We start from the raw sequence: 17,812 nt of genomic DNA on the forward strand, positions 1-17,812 counted from the left end.
AGGCACAATCTCAATAAACTTGAAGAATCTTGCAGTTCCTTTTTCTCATGTGTAGTTGTGAAAAGCAGGACTGGCAGTGAAAAGAAGGAAAACAGGCAAAGTTTTCACTTTGTCTTTCACTTCATTACGTCTGGTGTGTATTGTCTCTGTCAACAGATAAAAGTGGGGTGGTAAAGTAAGGAATGGACTGCTTGATCAAGTTGGAATAACTGTCTCAAAATCCATGGAATGCTGTTTGCTGATGTGGAAGCTGGGATGACCACAGCAGCACTGCAAGGTTCCTGCAGCAAATACCCATCATCTTTGCCAGTGGCCTTTGTGCAGCTTAGCCTTGGGGGGGCTTAGAGTGACTTGGCTGGGCCACCTCAGGTGTGTCTGCTGTTCTGAACCACATGAAGGCATTAGCATCTATGCAAACAAACCTTCTCTCAGAATGGAGGTTTTTCTCCACCTACTGTGCACATAACCTTGCATTCTTGTAACATGAAACAGTTCCTCTTTAAGGCAATGTCTTCAGTTCATGATAGGCATTTATCTGGGTCCAAATGGAAGATACTAGGTGTGTAATTTATAGAGAATATAGTTTCATTTGTGAGGGTTTCTTTGATTTAAATTTAGGATTACAAATGGACTAGCTCTTATTTGACTTGGAACACCAAAAAAGGTCTTCCAGCACTTGCTGATGTGCTAAGGTGACTTTGTTCTTCTTTGGCTTAATTTAGGTTTGCAAACTCCTGGGAACAAGAATAATTTTCAGACCTTCCCTCTGTCAAGGCACAGTGACAGAAGGAAAATGACACCTACATAGTAAGGCAATAATCTTCCTCATTATGTGAACTGGTGGGTGGCTGGTGCCTTCTGACTCTAGAAGGGACTGATTTGCCTGTGTAGCCTCCTTGTTCTTTTGTTCTGAGGAATATGGAAATAACAGTAAAAATGAAACAGATAAAGTACAGTAGACTGTCCAGGCCTTGCAGCTAATTGGTAATGGAGCAGAACTGGTTCTTTATTTATCTCTTTGGAGTAGGTTTGATTTCAGTCTTAGTATTTATGAAGACAGAACATCAGGTTAATCCCATTAGCAGAGTTTGACAAGAGATACTACTTGATACTACTGTTGTGTTTCAAAGGAAAGTCGGTAAATAAAGAATTGTCCTCAGGCTCCATGGAAGGCAGAAACAGAAACAGCCAGCACCACTCACTGTGATGGCGGAAGTTGTTGTGGTATGGGCCTGTCCACCTTGGAGGTGCATTAGACAAAGTTGTTTGCTGCTTGGTTTTGTTTGGAAGAGTCTGTGAATGGGAAAGGGGTTTGTTGCCAGGTGATAAAAATAAATTCCATTCCAAAGTGATCAAACTCCTAAGAACAAGCCTGGGTGGCTATAGAGCCCTCTCTGGCTGCCCAGGCCAACATAAGCCACTCCTCAGTGCAGGCTGGGTGCTATAGAGGCCAGAGCTTCTCTAGAGGCACCAAAGCAGTAGTGACAAGAGCCTGGCAGACCTTTAGATACCCTTCCCCAAGGTCTGCTCCTTGAAAGTGGTCAGAGGAACTCATTAATCACCTTTGAATAAACCTTTGTAAGCAGGCCCCAGGGAAATGACCTAAAGATGAAAGCAAGATGTGCCACATCTTATGCTTTCCTGCCTGTACTTCTCCCTGCTCAGCATAGGCAGAGCTGTGCCTGGAGGACTAAGCAGCTGTCCTGACCATGAGCGAGCAGAGCCACGTCAACAGCCTGTTCCTCAACGAGGATGCAGCCAAGCGGCTCCACGCCGACAGCCGGGTGCAGCGGTTCCGGCAGGCTGTGCAGAAGCGGGCGGCACGGGCCAAGAAGCGGATGCACAGCATCACTGCTGAAAGTGCTAAAAGCTTCTTCAGGAGAAATGCCTTTGTCCTCTTCACCATTGCTGCGGTCCTACTAGGTATGGAGATGGTGGCAACACCAGGCACCATTTATAAATATGGAGAAATGTTTATTTTAAAAAGATTTTATTTTATCATGGTAGTTTGACTGAGGAGGTGAAGCTGATGAGCTGACAGCTCAAGGTGGTGTCCACATCATGTGTGCAAGATCAAGAGACCCAACAGACAGTGTATATGTGGGAGGGAGTCCTTGTTGATCCTTTCTAGCTGCAGTATAGAAACAGTCTACAATAGAAAGAGTTTGATGGTTGTACTCAACCAATCCTTATACAAATCATCTAAGTTTCTTCAGAGGCACCTTGTGAGTGCAGCTGAAGGCACAAGGGCTTTTCAGATTTGTCCCACAGCTTTAGCCTGACAGGACCAGAACTGCTGCAAATGGCCGTGATGCAATGCACACCAAATCTGCTTAGCAGATAGCAGGTTGTCCCTAGCTTTTGATCCAGGCTATATGTCTCTAACTGGCTGAACTCAGCTTTAAGAGATGGGTAGACAAAGAATCTGAACTGTGTAGTCACACTTATTTTAGTCTGGGAGATCATATCTCTCATCACAGCATTTTGTATTCATGAGCCTCCTGGGAACAGACTCTAGAAGAGCAGAACAGACAAGGAACAAAGAGACCTGTGGTTTCACACAAGGCTCTTCTGCACATAAATATGTCAGAGGGAGAGAGAGCATATCATAAAAACTGGGTCACAGCCTTTTAGAAAATGAGTATTTGTTCCTATGGGAAGAGGAGGAACTGAGAATAGGTGAGAAAGAGAAATGCCACATTGTAGGAGTGAGGGACAAACCACTGGATCACACTGTCCCACTTCCATTCTCATCCCTTGCTGATCCACAGGGATTATCCTGGCCTTCTCCCTCCGGCCCTACCAGCTGACCTATCGCCAGATCAAGTATTTCTCCTTCCCTGGCGAGCTGCTGATGCGTATGCTTCAGATGCTGGTTCTTCCTCTCATTGTCTCTAGCTTGATTACAGGTAAGAAGTGCTTTTTGCTGCTTTCAGCCAAGACAATGGCCAGCAAAGCTGTTTGGGTGACCAACTGGAGGTGCTTGGATTAGCTTGGCTAGTAGTAACAAGCATGAATCTACAGACACAGTGAACATGATCCACACTGAAACCCCTGCTGGCTCAGTAGTGGTGCAGAGAAGCAGAAGACTTGTGCTTTCTTAGAAGAGTGAGGAGAACAATGCAGTGGTTCCAATGCCCAGCACTTGGGCACTAACCAGGATTTAATCCTACATAGCTTCAAATGTCTCCAAGTTTGTTGCCCAAGTCAACTTCAGGTTTCCTCCAGCCTAGAGGAGGCTAATTTGTGTCAGTCCAAAAGGGTTGAAGTTGATCACCAGCTGGAGGACTTGTCTCACCCAGATCCTCAAAGAAGACATGACAGACAGCCAAGCTTTCAGACAGCAGAAGGGACTGCAAGGTGTTCCACTTGCTGAAACATTCCACCATTAGGGACTGAAAGGCCCAATGTACTAGGAGGGGATTATTTCCCTTCTGAGGGCTTTAAAAGAAAATTGCTACATTCCCAAATGCAGACTAAGATCTACCAGTACTATGCTTCTTCATGACCACAAGCCATATTTTTCCATAACATCATCACTCTAAACTCCAAATTCTGTTCCCTGTAGGCTGTGCTTCCTAGAGACCCTAGCTCCCTGTCCAGCTCATGCAGGTGCCTTGCACCTTTTGAATCTTCCTCAATCTTTCCCTTTCTGTTTAAGATGATAGGCTTCCTCACCTTGTCTCTCTGTGTGACACCCCAGGAATGGCTTCACTGGATAGCAGAGTCTCAGGGAAGATGGGGATGCGGGCTATCATCTACTACATGGTGACCACAATCATAGCTGTCTTCATCGGCATCTTCATGGTGATCATCATACACCCAGGAAAGGGATCTAAGGACAAACTTCACCGAGAAGGCAGAATTGAGCAAGTGCAGACCACAGATGCCTTCATGGACTTGGTGAGGTAGGTAAACAAAATGGTCTCATGTTGAGACTATATCAGTGAGATTACATTCCTCCATGGAGTGTCCTTTTGAAATATCACAGCTTTAGGCATACCGTCTTTGGGAAAAAGGTTAATGGCTGAGTCTTGGCAAGCCTACTACTTCTAGCTTAGTCTAGCTAACTGGCTTTGCCACTCCAAGACTGAGTGCTTGGCTTGGAATTCACTCCTTCTCCAGAGGTATTAATGTAAGAGGTCATGGTGTGCTCAACAAAACAAGTAATGAAAACCATCAATGGCTACCTGCCTTTCAGAAATTCACATGGCAAAGGTTAGTCCAAATATTCATCTTCAATGACCAAAAGGAATCAAGGAAATGGTTCCCAAGACATTGCCTTTTCTTCCCTTGCTGTGACCTTACTCAATGAATTGTAAGGCTGTACCATCTCAAGTGGCATAATGCCATATTTTTGAGGTACAGAAAAATAGAAAGCTCACATGACAGCTGTAGAGATGAGGCTGAGAGCAAGGTATTAAAGCAAGTATTAAACATTGTAGTATGGTATTGTTTCAAGGTTCAGTTGTGTTTGATGATGGTTTTACAACATACCTTCATCCCAGGGCATCTCTTTCCACATACTTGAATAACCTTCTAGAGTCTGAAAACATGCAGTGGAAGTCTGACAAGTTGCAAGAGGTGCTGGGTCCAGATGAGCATATTCTCTTCTTTTGTCAGTCAGACTGAAAGGGCTTAAGTGGACATTGTGAAAGTTGTGACCTCAGACACTGCTCCAGGACAAAGAAGTTGGCCAGGAAGTCCGTGTTTTCCTCCTAGTTCAACAGAACAATAATGCTTTCCTTGTTTTATCTACTGCAGGAATATGTTCCCGCCCAACCTGGTAGAAGCTTGCTTCAAACAGGTATGAAATCTCATCTTTGTGCCTTGTGCCCTGGACCATGGTCCTATCTACTTCTCTGAGGGATGGAATAGCACTTTATTCCCCAGGTCTGACTGCTGCAGGAGGCATTGCAGATTTTAGTCTGTATTATAGCATCCCCCATGCAAACTTTTCAAAATGTCTGTACATGGGAGCTTCAACCTCCATCCCATCCCAGAGAGGCAGGAAGGGTTTGCATGATCTCAGGTAGCAGGCTTGAACTGGCAGTGATATGGAATAGATTCTTCAAGAATCTGTCTCTTTTGCTAATGCCTTTCATAGCAGCACAAAGGGTTATCAGAGAACCCAGAATATCTCAGTCCTCGTGATATGAGATCCTCTAATGGTCTATTTTGATGTTCTGCTCTATGAACTCTCTGAACTTTCTGGTGAAAGCACTACACTGGGGACCTTGAGAACAGGCAAAGCAAGTTTCCCACACCGGTCAGCAGCAACTTGCAGTACTCTCCTTACTTTAAGAAGGGATGTAAGAGCCTAGCATGTGTTCTGATCATCTGAACTAGGGCCTGTGAGTGCATTTGATAATCTGTGTCTTTTCAGTACAAGACTCAGTACAGCACCAGGGTCTTCACCAGAACCATCCTCCACAGCAGCAATGTCACAGCAGGTGTGACAACCACTCAGATCCCTGTACCTGAGAATTTCACCAGTATCATGGAGAATGTCACTCATGCCCTGGGAACCATCTCCGAGGTGCTGACCTTTGAAGAAATCATTCCCATCCCAGGCTCAGCCAATGGGGTGAATGCGCTGGGACTGGTAGTGTTCTCCATGTGCTTCGGTTTGATGATCGGCAGCATGAAGCAGAAGGGACGGGCCCTGCGGGAGTTCTTTAACTGCCTCAACGAAGCCATCATGAGGCTGGTGGCCATTATCATCTGGTGAGGAGCACGGCCGGTTGGAGCAGGAGGTCTGCAGGTGCAGTTTCCATTGACATGATGAGAAGTGGGGTAGCTTTAAGGATTTCATGCACAAGACAGGAAAAGCAGATGGGCACAGCTCTATTTTGGCTCCATCAAGCTGGAGGGAAAAGTCTGGATGGGATATTTGTTCACATTTCATTTCCTGTTCTTTTTGTTTTTACCTTAGAAATATCAGGTACACCAGGACTTGCTTTTCTTGAGGCTTCTGGAAACATCCTTGGAAGACCAGAGAGCTGGAGTGGAAGATCTCTTAGTCTTACCAACAGGAGTAGGGTGTGAGGCTTTCTCACCAAAGGCTTTCCTTCCAGCTGTGTTCCAGGAGTCTGACTTAGCTATGAATCACAGTAACCCTTTGCCCCTTTCCTGCTTTCAGTGTGGCAGCTGTTTGCAGTAATGCAGTAGCTCTGAGAGCTGAGCTGGGTTGAGGATCAGCTCAAAGTTACTGCCTCTCAGTTTGAGGTTTCCCAGATCATGACTTCCCTGGAGCTCAGCTACTCATTGCTTTCTGTGCAAGGCTACCTATGACACATGGTCCAGACAAACAAGGCTGAGACAAGTCTACTCTAGAAGGTAGCATTTTACAAAATACTGTGATTTAAGCTTTTTACCCTGTTAAGGCTCAAATTTTGTCAGGTACTGCAAAAGAGGATAGATGAAGGTCTGGCAGAATACATTCAAATGTCTGACAGGGAAGAAATTTGTCAGCCTGACACCCTCTCCCATTTTAGATCCCTCCAGCTTCTTTTCCTTGGTCTTTTAAGTCACCGTCTTGTATCTCAGAGCAAAATCCTGAGCACAGCAGGACAGGCCTTACACAAAAAGGCACAAAGGGGAAGAATATCCCTGAGCCAATAGCAGATGTTGGGACACCCCACTCCCCCAGGATGTTTTACTCCATGTCTGAACCAGAACTTGGGGCTTTGCTTTCCTAAGAACAGGTAAGACTTGCCTGAGGGCACAGAAGCAGGAGCATGAACACAGTGCAACAAGCAGACCTGCATACTACTACAGAGACCTTCAACACCCCTCCTTAAACCTCCCTTTAGATGAAGGAAGGCAGGGTGTTTATGTATAGAACATTGGTTACACTTGGACACTGCCTGTGCATGCCTTCCTGTAGCCACAGACTTGCAGATCATCTCCCAGGAGCGTGTTTTTCCTGGGGAGATCTGGTCACTGGCTGCAGCCAAGGATGTGTTCTAACAGGAAGGTCAGAGGAAATGAAATATTTATTAAATCCTTTCCTGAAACTTTTCCAAACCTCCCAGGCTAAGCTGGAGTTTGGCATGTAGATCTCTGAGCCTTGTGCATGAGTTGCATGTGAGCTCTTGAGCTGCAGAGGCCCAGCCCTTAGAGGTGTGGCCACAGAGCTGGAATTTTCTTTGGTCCAATTATTATATTAGTACCCATGATTCTCTCCATATCTGACTTACGTCTTCTTTTCTGTGGAGCCTCACTGCTGCTTGTCAGCTGCATTGTTATGGAGGGGAGGGAAAAGGCACGAGAAATGGAGAAGATAGGTACCTCAAAATGGGGTTTTATATGAGCCATGGCTGCTTTTACAGGTGTTGATGTGCCCAGTGCTTGTTTCGCCATATCTGGAATCCCTAGATATTCATATTCCCTAAATGTGAGCATCTGAAGACAGCAAGGGTGATATCCCAGAGCCTATAGAACACTCTTGCTTTTACTCCCTGATTCCCTGTTTCTCCTGTACTTTCCTGTGCCTCTCAGGAGAAAAAAAATACTGTCAGCCCAAGCTCTATTGGGAAAGGAAGGAACTCTGAAGGTTTCTCTACATAACCTTCCTTATCAATTCTACAAAGAGTGTTGTAGAAATGTAGAAAACCCAAAACGAGGAGGAAACCACCACTGCCCATGCTGTGTGCAAAACAGAGTGCTCAGGTCCCCAGGCATGCACCAAGAGCTGATTTTTGACCATGGGATGAACAAATCCCAGCTCTCTCCAGGTTTCTAGGAAAGAAACCAGTAGTAAAATACAGTGATTAGACGCAGTGAGCACTTATGGTATGCTGACTTATTTAACACAGACAGCATGTCTTAAAGCTGGTGTGAAAGTGTGGGAGCCAGTCCTGACCATCAGCCTTGTGTTTCTGTCACAGGTATGCTCCAGTTGGGATCATGTTTTTAATTGCGGGCAAAATCCTGGAGATGGATGACCTGGCAGTGATGGGAGGCCAGCTGGGGATGTACACGCTCACTGTTATCGTTGGACTCCTCATTCATGCCCTTTGCATCTTGCCCCTGCTGTACTTCATTGTCACTCACCGAAACCCCTGGGTGTTCATTGCAGGGCTCCTGCAGGCTCTCATCACAGCCCTGGGCACCTCCTCCAGGTATGATGGCTATGTAGGAGTGGGTTTTGGGCTGACAGAGATACTACATCTTAGCACTCCATTGCTCTCAATGCAGCACTGTGGTCTCACAATTTCTAGCACTAGTGGCTTTTTGCAGTGAACCAGACAAACTCATTTGGGAGTGGAAAGGTTCCCTCTGTCGTGCTCAGGAACCCTACTCACATGACTAGCTCTGACCATCACTGAATGGCCCATATACCTCCTGACAGAACATGAGGTTGACTTTGCTTACCACTGAAATGCTGAGCTCAGGACAAATATCCTGCTGAATCACAGCATTATTCCACATGCACATACCTCTCACACATGTACGTGCACACATTTTCACATCCGTCTCTCCCAGGAGAGTGAAATTTGACTCTGCCATGTCACACAGCCAAAACAAGGGATGGTAGGTAACTGTTGTCTCACTAAGTGCTATGTTTCTTGTTATATTTATGTCCTGGCAAGCACATAGCAGGCTCTTCCACATAAATTCTCATACCATAACACGTAACATTTTTCCTGCTCACGTTCTCTTTCAGAAACAGTTCTTTGCTTTCCCTGCAAGATATATTCTCAAACATATGTGATTCTTGTCTTATGGACTGAGAGGGATGAGGAAGGGCTCAAGTTTTTTAACAGCAGAAAAAGGAATTCTGGTCTTGAGGCTCTGCCCTATTACCCTGAATCCTCCTTCTTTTGGTGCTATACCAGCATCATCAGCCTCAGGGTTATACAGCCACTGTCCCAACCCCCTGAGAAAAGACATGTCAGAATGTGCAACTGCAGTGTGCATCATATCTGAGGAAGCTTTGCTTAGACTGTTCTTTCTCCTAGCAGCTTCTGGCCTCTGGCTCACGTGGCAGGGTGAAAAAGCAGGTGGGTAAGGTCAAAAACCAGGCAGAGGCTTAGTCCTTCTTCCAAAGTCAGCATACAGGCAATTCATGTGGTTTTGTAAATTCCTTTCAGCTCAGCAACTCTGCCCATAACCTTCAGGTGCCTGGAAGAAAACAATGGTGTGGACAGGCGCATCACGAGGTTTGTGCTGCCTGTGGGAGCCACAATTAACATGGACGGCACTGCTCTGTATGAGGCCCTTGCAGCCATCTTCATTGCACAAGTCAACAACTATGAACTTGACTTTGGGCAAATCATCACAATAAGGTGACTTTTGAAAGAGTTTTGAGACTACAGAAAGGGTTTCAGTTATGTTGTTTTATCTGAGGTGTGATCACGTTCCTCTTTTGCTCAGAAGAGACAATATGGAAAAAAGTATGGGAAAGGCTTGTACTACAGCTCCAGGGGTCAAAGCACATGTGGACACCGTGTATTTGAGGCTCCACTTGAGCCGTTCTTGCATGTCCAGGTCTTAGGAAAAGCTGTGGTGTGCAGTCTGTTATGAGGGGGTGTCTGGCAGGGGCAGCCTGGTATTGTCTTGATGTCTTGTGTGTCACCATCCCTCTTGGTGATCAGGGCAGAAAGGCTGCCAAAATAATGATGAGTTTGAGCTGCTTCCTGACATTTCTGCAAATGCAACCAACTCTTTTCTTCCCTTTGCTGATAGCTCTGCTTTCCCGTTCCCTCCAGCATCACTGCCACAGCAGCCAGCATTGGAGCCGCAGGTATTCCCCAGGCAGGACTGGTGACAATGGTTATAGTGCTGACATCAGTGGGGCTGCCTACTGAAGACATTACACTGATCATCGCTGTGGACTGGTTTCTGTAAGTTCCCTGCTCAGCAGGCATGCACTGCTGTGCATTCCTGCCAGTGCTTACAGACCTTATCTGTATTTCTGATGTCTGCTAAAAACAGGCTCACTAAGCTGTACAGTTAAGCTGAAAACACGCCTGTATTCCTGAGACCTTTTCACAGCAGCCCTCTCTGCCCATGCTGGAGTCTTCGCCATGTGCTTCAGTGACTCAAGGCATCAGACGTCACTTGCTGATCAGCCTGGTGACCAAACAGAATGTCCTCCATTTGCTTTATTGAAAATGCGCACAGAAATTATCTGCAGAGTCATAGGAAAAGGTTGTGCCAATAATAAGCAAATCCACACAAAAGAATGATAGTTCTGGGTTACCAAACACTGAAAGAGGGATGAGATTGGGCTGTACAAAGTTGAAGAGTGTTTACATGGGTGCAGTTAGCCACACTGCTACATTGCAGCTTTCTTTCCCTTTTAAATAAAATCACTTGGGACAAGTGATTTTATAGGAGTGCTCTTAGGAACCAGATTGAAGAATGCATTTGTGCACAGTCCCACCTCTCTGTCTTCTCAAACACCAAAATCCTGATAGATGGATACACTGTCAATATTTCCTCTGTTCTGTATCTTGTATTGTTGGTTTGTAGCCATAACAGCCAAAATCTGCTCCCAGCCATGGCTGACCAGTTGGAAACAGATTTGCAGAACACCTTCACTTCTCCTGTGGATTGTGCATAAGAACAGACTTTGTTGGGAAAAGCTCCTAATAAGTCAGGTTACTTCTTGTGCTTACTCAGAGTAGATTATTTCAATCAGGTGCCACTGTTACCACTGAAGGATCTGATGGGGTGCTGGACTGGTGGCAGCTTCTGTGGCTCTGACATACTGTTGTGGTTGTAAAGAATATCTCATTGCAAAGCATCTTTTAGATGTGCTATTTTTCACAAAGAACCTTGTGTCTTGTCTTAGTGCATGCTGTCCATGCTGAGGAAATCTGTGTCCACAGCAGTGCTGTCATAGGTTTGCACCAGAATTTCAGCACTTTCTGTAAAACAAAATGCAACTTAAGTGAAACAGATGTGGTGAGGTCATCCGCAGCAAGGCCTTTGGAAAGGACAGTGTCCATATAGAAACAAAGCAGCCTTCCTCTTCATTGGTGTCAAGTCCAAAACTTTTCAGTAAGAAACTGGAAGTGCAGTAAAACAGGAATGAATGTGAAGCTTGAGCTCAAGGATGTCAATCAAGGAAGGCTCTCTGGGAGTCATTTTCCTGTCAGCATTGAAGTATCCATTATTAGAATAAATTAGAAAGTAGAAAAAGTTTCACTGATGATATTTCTTAAAATAATCTTCATCCCCTTAGCTGCTACTCTGAAACTGTATTTCGTTTTTCTCTTTGATTTTTCAGGGACCGCCTTAGAACAACTACCAACGTCCTGGGGGATTCTCTTGGGGCTGGCATTGTGGAGCATCTCTCCCGGCATGAGCTGGATGCGCAAGACTGCGAACTTGGTAAATCTGGGACAGAGGAGAAAGAACAGCTCTCCCACCTGGTTTGCCCACAGAATGACACCCACAGGCACTCCAGGAGGGAGACAGCGCTGTGAAATCAGGCAGCAGAGCGCAAATTAATGCTGTAAAAAGCGAAAACTTGAGACAGAAGTCCAGAGTGGAGGACAAAGACACTTTTCTATGACCTCTGCCACATGCAGTCTTCCCTAATCCTGTTGCTCCCCTATTTCTCTCTGACTGGCATTAAAGAGGAGAAAATTAAACTGCAAAGAAAGCTTGATTTAATCATTCTTATGAGGCCAAATAGTTAGACTTGAGTAAGGAAGACCCAGTGAAGGAGCTGGACTAGGGGCTCCTTTATTTCTGAACTAATTAGCCACGTGACTCAGGAGCACCACCATCAGTCGACTGGCACCAAAATGTTGCTGTAACTGTGTCCTGCAAGATACAGCTGCAAAGTCTTCACTTACTTAGTACCTTCACCCAAACAAGCTTTTAGCATTGACCTCCTTGCTCACACTCCTGGTGTTTGCAAAGATATGCACTTGATGCTTCCTGAGAGCTCCACTGGCAACCTACTAGGTTGCAGATACTAGTCACCCACCTCCTGAAGGAATGTGGGATCATACAGCAGGGACAGATGGCTGGTAGCACCACTAGGGGTCAATAGGCTTCTCATCAGTGGAAGATCCTAAAGGATTGTAAAATAAGCGAACAGTTAAAAAATTATTATATCCATTATTCAGTCTTGAAAAAGTTCTCCCCTCTAACAAGGTTTGCCAAAAACCAGTTAACTGCATTTCTCTTTAGCAAGCTCTTCTCATCCTGCTGAAACCAGAAGGGGAAACACAAAGTTTAAGAACAATTTGCCCATCTGAGCAGCTGAGTAGGACATCCATGCCAGGAATGACTCCCTTCTGTGCCAGACTTTCTCAGAAAACAGTTTCACTCCTCATCACAGGATTCCTAAGGAAATGATTCCTGTGGTCATCTCTGCCTGTTTTCAGAAGTGACTTCCTCTCGGTCACATTTCTCTAGAATGTGCTTTCAAACACCTCCGTCTTTCCACAGCTCCTTCTCTTTTATAGGCAGAGCCAAATCAGTTCTTAGTGGTTGCACAAGTTTGACAGATACCAGACTTAATAGTTCAGGATATATTTTTCGATTCATACCAAATGGAATTCAGCTTCTGTTTAACACACTTGAACATAAGCCCACATTACATCCATAACATCTCAGAGTCTAAAGATAGAAGTAGCGACCTGCTTCATCCATGCTCTCTTCCCTTTCCTTGGCATGGCCAGGAATACAGCTGCTATCTCTCACACCAGTGAACAGGACCACTGGGACTTGTTCCATAACATCCAAGTCCATGAACATCCAGAAAATTAATGTCTATAACTCAGCCAGGAAGATGTTAAGGATCCACAGTGTTGGGGCTACTGCAGTATAGCAATGGCTAAGAGCAGGAATAGCAGTGAGCAGCCTCCTGACCCACCAAGGAACTATCTAAACTGGGAAGTTTTCACTTGAGGTCTGCTCTTTATTCCAAAACCACTATGTCACTTACACCCCTCTACCCTGGCTTTACACACTGATATTTTTCATCCCTATCCATAGACATACACTTAGAGGTGCACATCGTGGAAGGATGTGGAAGGACCTCAGAGGCATTGCTGGAGTCAACTTTGCCAATCACAACTGCCACCTGCCCATTCTGCCCTCCCTAACAAAGCTTCCTCAAACACATTTCTTGAGATGTTCAAAGCTAGATCCTGAGGCTCTTTTTAGTTGTTCAGAAACTGCAGGGTTACATATAGGTGCTGCCACATTGTCATGCTGTAGGCAGAGTATTTTTATGGGCTGGACAATTATTTGGAACCTGAGATAAATGCACAGATGCATCTCCTTCATGTGAGACTGGTAGTAGAACATGGTAACTAGAAGTGTGCAGTAGTTCTGTTTAGCAGTGGCTAGCTCCAGACTGTAAGGCAACAAGTTGTTTGCTGACTGTTGAAGGCAGGTTGCTTATTTTGACAAGAGATCTACTCAAGCAGGAGGCAAGTGAGTTGGATAACAATTTATTATCCTTCCCTTTGTAGCACTTTTTTAATCTTGTTTGAACACTTTTATAATGTCTGCTCTTCTCCTTTCTAGACTAAACAGATCCTGTATATATCACAGGTAATAATCATTCATGTTCATCTCCTCTGGACTTTGTCCTTGCTGTTCCACATCTTTCTTGAAGTGGAATGACTAAAAATGACACAATAATCCAACTAAAGATTTATTATTACTGAGCACTGAGGAAAGAATATTTTCTGTACGTTAAGATTTAGACCTCGGACTCATGTTACCATGGTTGTTAGCAGGCTATGCATCGACTGATCAGGATAACTGTCCCTGATGCATACATACAGCAAACTCAAGTCTGTTCATCTTATCCTAACTCTTAGCAAGGTTAGACTCTTCCTTTGATGAGATGGCTCTATCTGAGGACTGGATCTTAATCAAAGAGTTTTCAGATACACTGCATCAGCTTGTATATATAGTGAGCTAAGACAGCACAAGCTTATCAGTAACACTGCTCAGCTGATGAGTCTAAACCTTCATAAAGAACAGACCTGCTTATAAAACCCAGTTAAGTGCTTTATTTTTTAACAACAGCATGATAGCATCAGCGCTAGTCCAGTGGTAATACATAATTCCCATATCATTTTAAGCAGGACTGCTGCCTATCAAGCAATTTCCCAGTCTCTGTTTGTGCAGTTGATTATTATTATTATTACTGAAGTATAGTAATTTCAATTTGTCCATATTGAACTGCTTCTTGGTTTGTTGTTTTTTTTTTTTCTTTTCAGACTATTTGTCCAACTTTTCAAGAAAACATTGAATTCTAATCCTGAAGAGACTTCCTGTATAAAAAGGGCAAACTGAAGGATGAATCAGAAGATTGTTGGATTGGATTCTAGCTCAAATGGGAATTAATTCTGGGAAGTCCTATGGCTTGGGTTACACAGACAGTCATACTAGAAAATCATAAGGGTCCCTTCTGGCTTTATAATATATGCACATACTTTCTGGCTTAGATAACACAGAGGGTCTTTCCAGCCCAATCATTTCTAAAAGCTATCTGAAAGGATCCTAATGATACTTAAATAAAACTCAGCAGGAGCCTAACCTGTTTTCAGTTCCTGTTAGCAGACATGTACACTTATCACAAAAGGGACTCTCCATACCACATTGCATCCACATGTTCACAGATGTTCCCAAAAAGTGGTAAGCACCAAGCCTTGCCATTTGTGGTTTCCTGCTTTCCACACAAGATTAACAGAGCACAATCAAGTAGAGGCATCATTTTCCAACAATGCAAACCAGTCTTTGGGAATTTCAGAATTCAGTTTGTAGATTTCAGTCTGATGTTTACCCATGTTATTAACCAGATTATGATTGGGATTATCTGTTTAGAGTACCTCAACATCAAAGTATTGTCAGAAATTTGCATATGCTTACATATATATCTATACATATATATGAAAGGGGTACATATGTGCAAGCATACGTATACACTCAGTCAATTTTTTTGTTACTAACCCAAGAAGGAAAGCCAATATTACAGTCTCACTATGTGTAAAGCTACATATTTCATTTTGGTGCCCACCTTGATTGACTCATTTAACCCTGTACTTAAAAAACTGAGGCTGTTCTACTTCATTCCAGAAATGAGTCTTTCAAAGCCAGATTTCCCAGAAAGGAGCTCAATGCATGCCAATTTTGACTTGTACCTGCTGGTGATGAAATGAGAACTTCTCAATGTATAGAAAAAATTCTCCACTGTGTCCTTGTCTGTACACATCTCAAAAGATCCACATCCACACTGCACCTGTATAGGCAAAGGCCAAGCTTTCAGAGCTCAGTCAAGAATACTAAAGTATTTGTACTCCTTCCAAATCCAGTGCTGACCTTGTACTAACTCAGCCTTTAAAACTGGATAATTGAAAGGTATTTTATAATTTTATCTACCATCTTTTAAAATTACCAGATATTCGTGAGCTTATGCAGTCTTTACTGCGCTCCTGCTGCTTCAACTTGCAGAAACTTTCTAAGTTTCTCATATTTGCAAACAGATCTCTTTCTAATGATTATAAATGGCATGAAACAGAGAGCTATCTCAATGTGTAAATACACAAGTAGCTCTTGGATAAGGACATAACTCTTCAATACTAATTTGAAGAGAGAAAATCCAGGAAGAATATGGATTTTCAGTTAGGCTGCATGTCATTTTATGTATGTGATACATGCACCTTTTTCCAGGAGTCAGAGCTGCCTATGAAATTGTATGTCCTTCTGCTCTGCCCAAAGAACTGGAGATCAGTACTGTACAGTGTGTTCATGGTATTCGTGCAATTTGACTCTGTTAATTCCTGAGGGCTTTTTCTTCATGCTGTTACTTCCAGTGTTAATACAGATAGTTTCCATATTTGAAAAATAAAGGGAATTTTTTCCACAATACTTTTCCATGATTTTTTTTCTATTATTTTTCGTCAGGACTGTGACTTTCCAAAGCCAGAGACATTACTTATCACATGAAGTATTATACTTTCTTATCTCCATGTGCCTACCTCATGGGTCAAATACTAATCTCAGATTTTGACAAGGCCTTTCCCTAAAGCTTCTTATTTGATGCCATCTTTGGCATATGTTCATAAACTGACAAAGCTACATGAGGTTTGCTTCATCTGCACCATACTGTACACAGGCACATACTTCCATCTAGAAAATCTATCCCCAAAAGAGATTATGTGGAAGAGGTCCTAGAGGCTTGAACAGTAATGGGTTTTCATTACTTACTAAAATGTTGCATTAATGGCATGGCATCTGCACAAAGTGAAAGGTGTTTGTTGCCCCCCTGATATCCCTTTTTCTTGTCCTCTGTTCCCTAATGGACAGGAATCAAGCTGAATAACAGGGCTGCTGGGTGACGTAAAAAATAAAGGGCTAGGAAACCTCCTGCTCCCTTTACCAAGCCTTTATTAGAAAGAACAGGGCCTTAAGGTGGGAGTTCGGGGTGAGCGCTGCGCCCAGTGGTCAGTGTCCAGGACAAGGATCACACAGGCCTGTCACCATTAGCTGTTGGCAGAACTAGAGTCTCTATCCTCGCAGGGACCCTCCAGAGACCTTGCTTTTAGCTCAATAGTCCAGGGGAGTCTTCCCGCTCAGGTACTGCCTAGGTCATGGGGACTGGCTCGTTGGACTGAGACTGGCGTACCCAGCTTCCTCAGGTCCTTGCTGCCTCCATAGTGTGGTTTTCTAGATGTTCATTTAGAGTGGCTCGTTGTCCAGGACTGTCTTTATTCCCAGGTGGGAATATGATTTCAATATGCACCCATGCGCAAGTCTTTATGGGAAATGCGGAAGTTTGTCCTGGGTAGCAGCGGCTAAATTACCCGATGGGTTGGAAGGGAATAAGGGGGGGTACAAATGACTAAAGGCAGGAATAAAACAAGTAAGCACTTTTTAACAACTTAACCAGGGACATAAACTGGGATTAGAACAAGAAAATATATTTTGAACATTGGTTTTATTTATAACACTGGAGAAAGGGTACCCCCAGACCCACAGCACCCAAGAAAGGCAACAGCAGAGACTCAGAAGTCTGACCATAAAACAAGTGATAAGCAGGTCTGAGGGAGGCTGCCCAGGGCCATTAAAGCCTAATAGTCCACTTGGGGTGCATCTGCTATCTAGTCAACCCCTCCGGCCCTGCCAGCCATGCAGACTCCTGTGTGGTACCACCAGTTTGGCTGAGGGGTCCCTGAAGATCCACAGTCAAACCCCTCTGTTCAGAGCAGAAGCAATTTGCTTCTCAGGACTTTGTCTGATTGGATTTTGAACATCTCCAAGGATGCCAGTTCCACACACTGTTCCAACACTCAATAACACCCCTTGTAAAAACGCTTTGCTTTGTTTAAATTTCTTGTCTTTTGATGTGTGCCCATTGCCTATTGTCTTTTCACCAAATACCACTGAAACAAGTCTCAAGGCTCCCTTGAATCTTTAAATTTAATTTAATCTTTCAACGGGATGGAAAGATGGTCTGATGTTCCCATCACGAAGTTCAGCAAATAGAAATGCAATGTCCTGCACCTGGGGAGGAATAACCTCACACACCAGGACAAACAGGGGGCCGGCCAACCTCCTGAAGAGCAGCTCTGCGGAACAGGACCTGAGGGCTCTGCCGAGCCCTGAGGTGAACCCGAGCCACTGCTGTGCCTGTCCTGGCCTGGTGAGGTTCAGGGAGGGGAGCCTCCCCTCAGCACGGCCGGCAAACTGTGTCCAGCTGTGGGTTACTCACTACGAGCACCACGGACCAGTCCAGCAAAGAAGTGCAGAGATGATGCAGGGACTGGGCATCTCCCCTGAGGAAAGGCTGGGGGAGCTGCCACTGCTGCCTGCTGAAGGGAAG

General features: G+C 44.4%; 1 protein-coding gene across 4 annotated transcripts in view; it reads left to right on the forward strand.

Moving 5' to 3' along the window:
* Window positions 1-15,856, forward strand: part of LOC107215338 (excitatory amino acid transporter 4-like) — a 36,923-nt gene extending 21,067 nt beyond the window's left edge. For 2 of the 4 annotated variants that reach the window (XM_019009146.2, XM_015651437.2), the window contains 9 exons: window positions 1,666-1,923; window positions 2,772-2,909; window positions 3,704-3,908; window positions 4,765-4,807; window positions 5,387-5,727; window positions 7,893-8,126; window positions 9,099-9,293; window positions 9,717-9,851; window positions 11,243-11,609. In XM_019009146.2, the coding sequence (XP_018864691.1) occupies window positions 1,710-1,923; window positions 2,772-2,909; window positions 3,704-3,908; window positions 4,765-4,807; window positions 5,387-5,727; window positions 7,893-8,126; window positions 9,099-9,293; window positions 9,717-9,851; window positions 11,243-11,441 (1,704 nt within the window). In that variant the 5' untranslated portion in view covers window positions 1,666-1,709 and the 3' untranslated portion in view covers window positions 11,442-11,609. Of the gene's footprint in view, window positions 1-1,665; window positions 1,924-2,771; window positions 2,910-3,703; window positions 3,909-4,764; window positions 4,808-5,386; window positions 5,728-7,892; window positions 8,127-9,098; window positions 9,294-9,716; window positions 9,852-11,242; window positions 11,610-13,503; window positions 13,531-14,207 lie in introns of those variants that run through there. The other 2 variants (XM_015651439.3, XM_015651438.3) reach the window with 2 other exon arrangements.
* The last annotated feature ends 1,956 nt before the right edge of the window (window positions 15,857-17,812 follow it).

This window comes from Parus major, chromosome 28 (genome assembly GCF_001522545.3).
Source record: "Parus major isolate Abel chromosome 28, Parus_major1.1, whole genome shotgun sequence".
NCBI classification, from domain to species: domain Eukaryota; kingdom Metazoa; phylum Chordata; class Aves; order Passeriformes; family Paridae; genus Parus; species Parus major.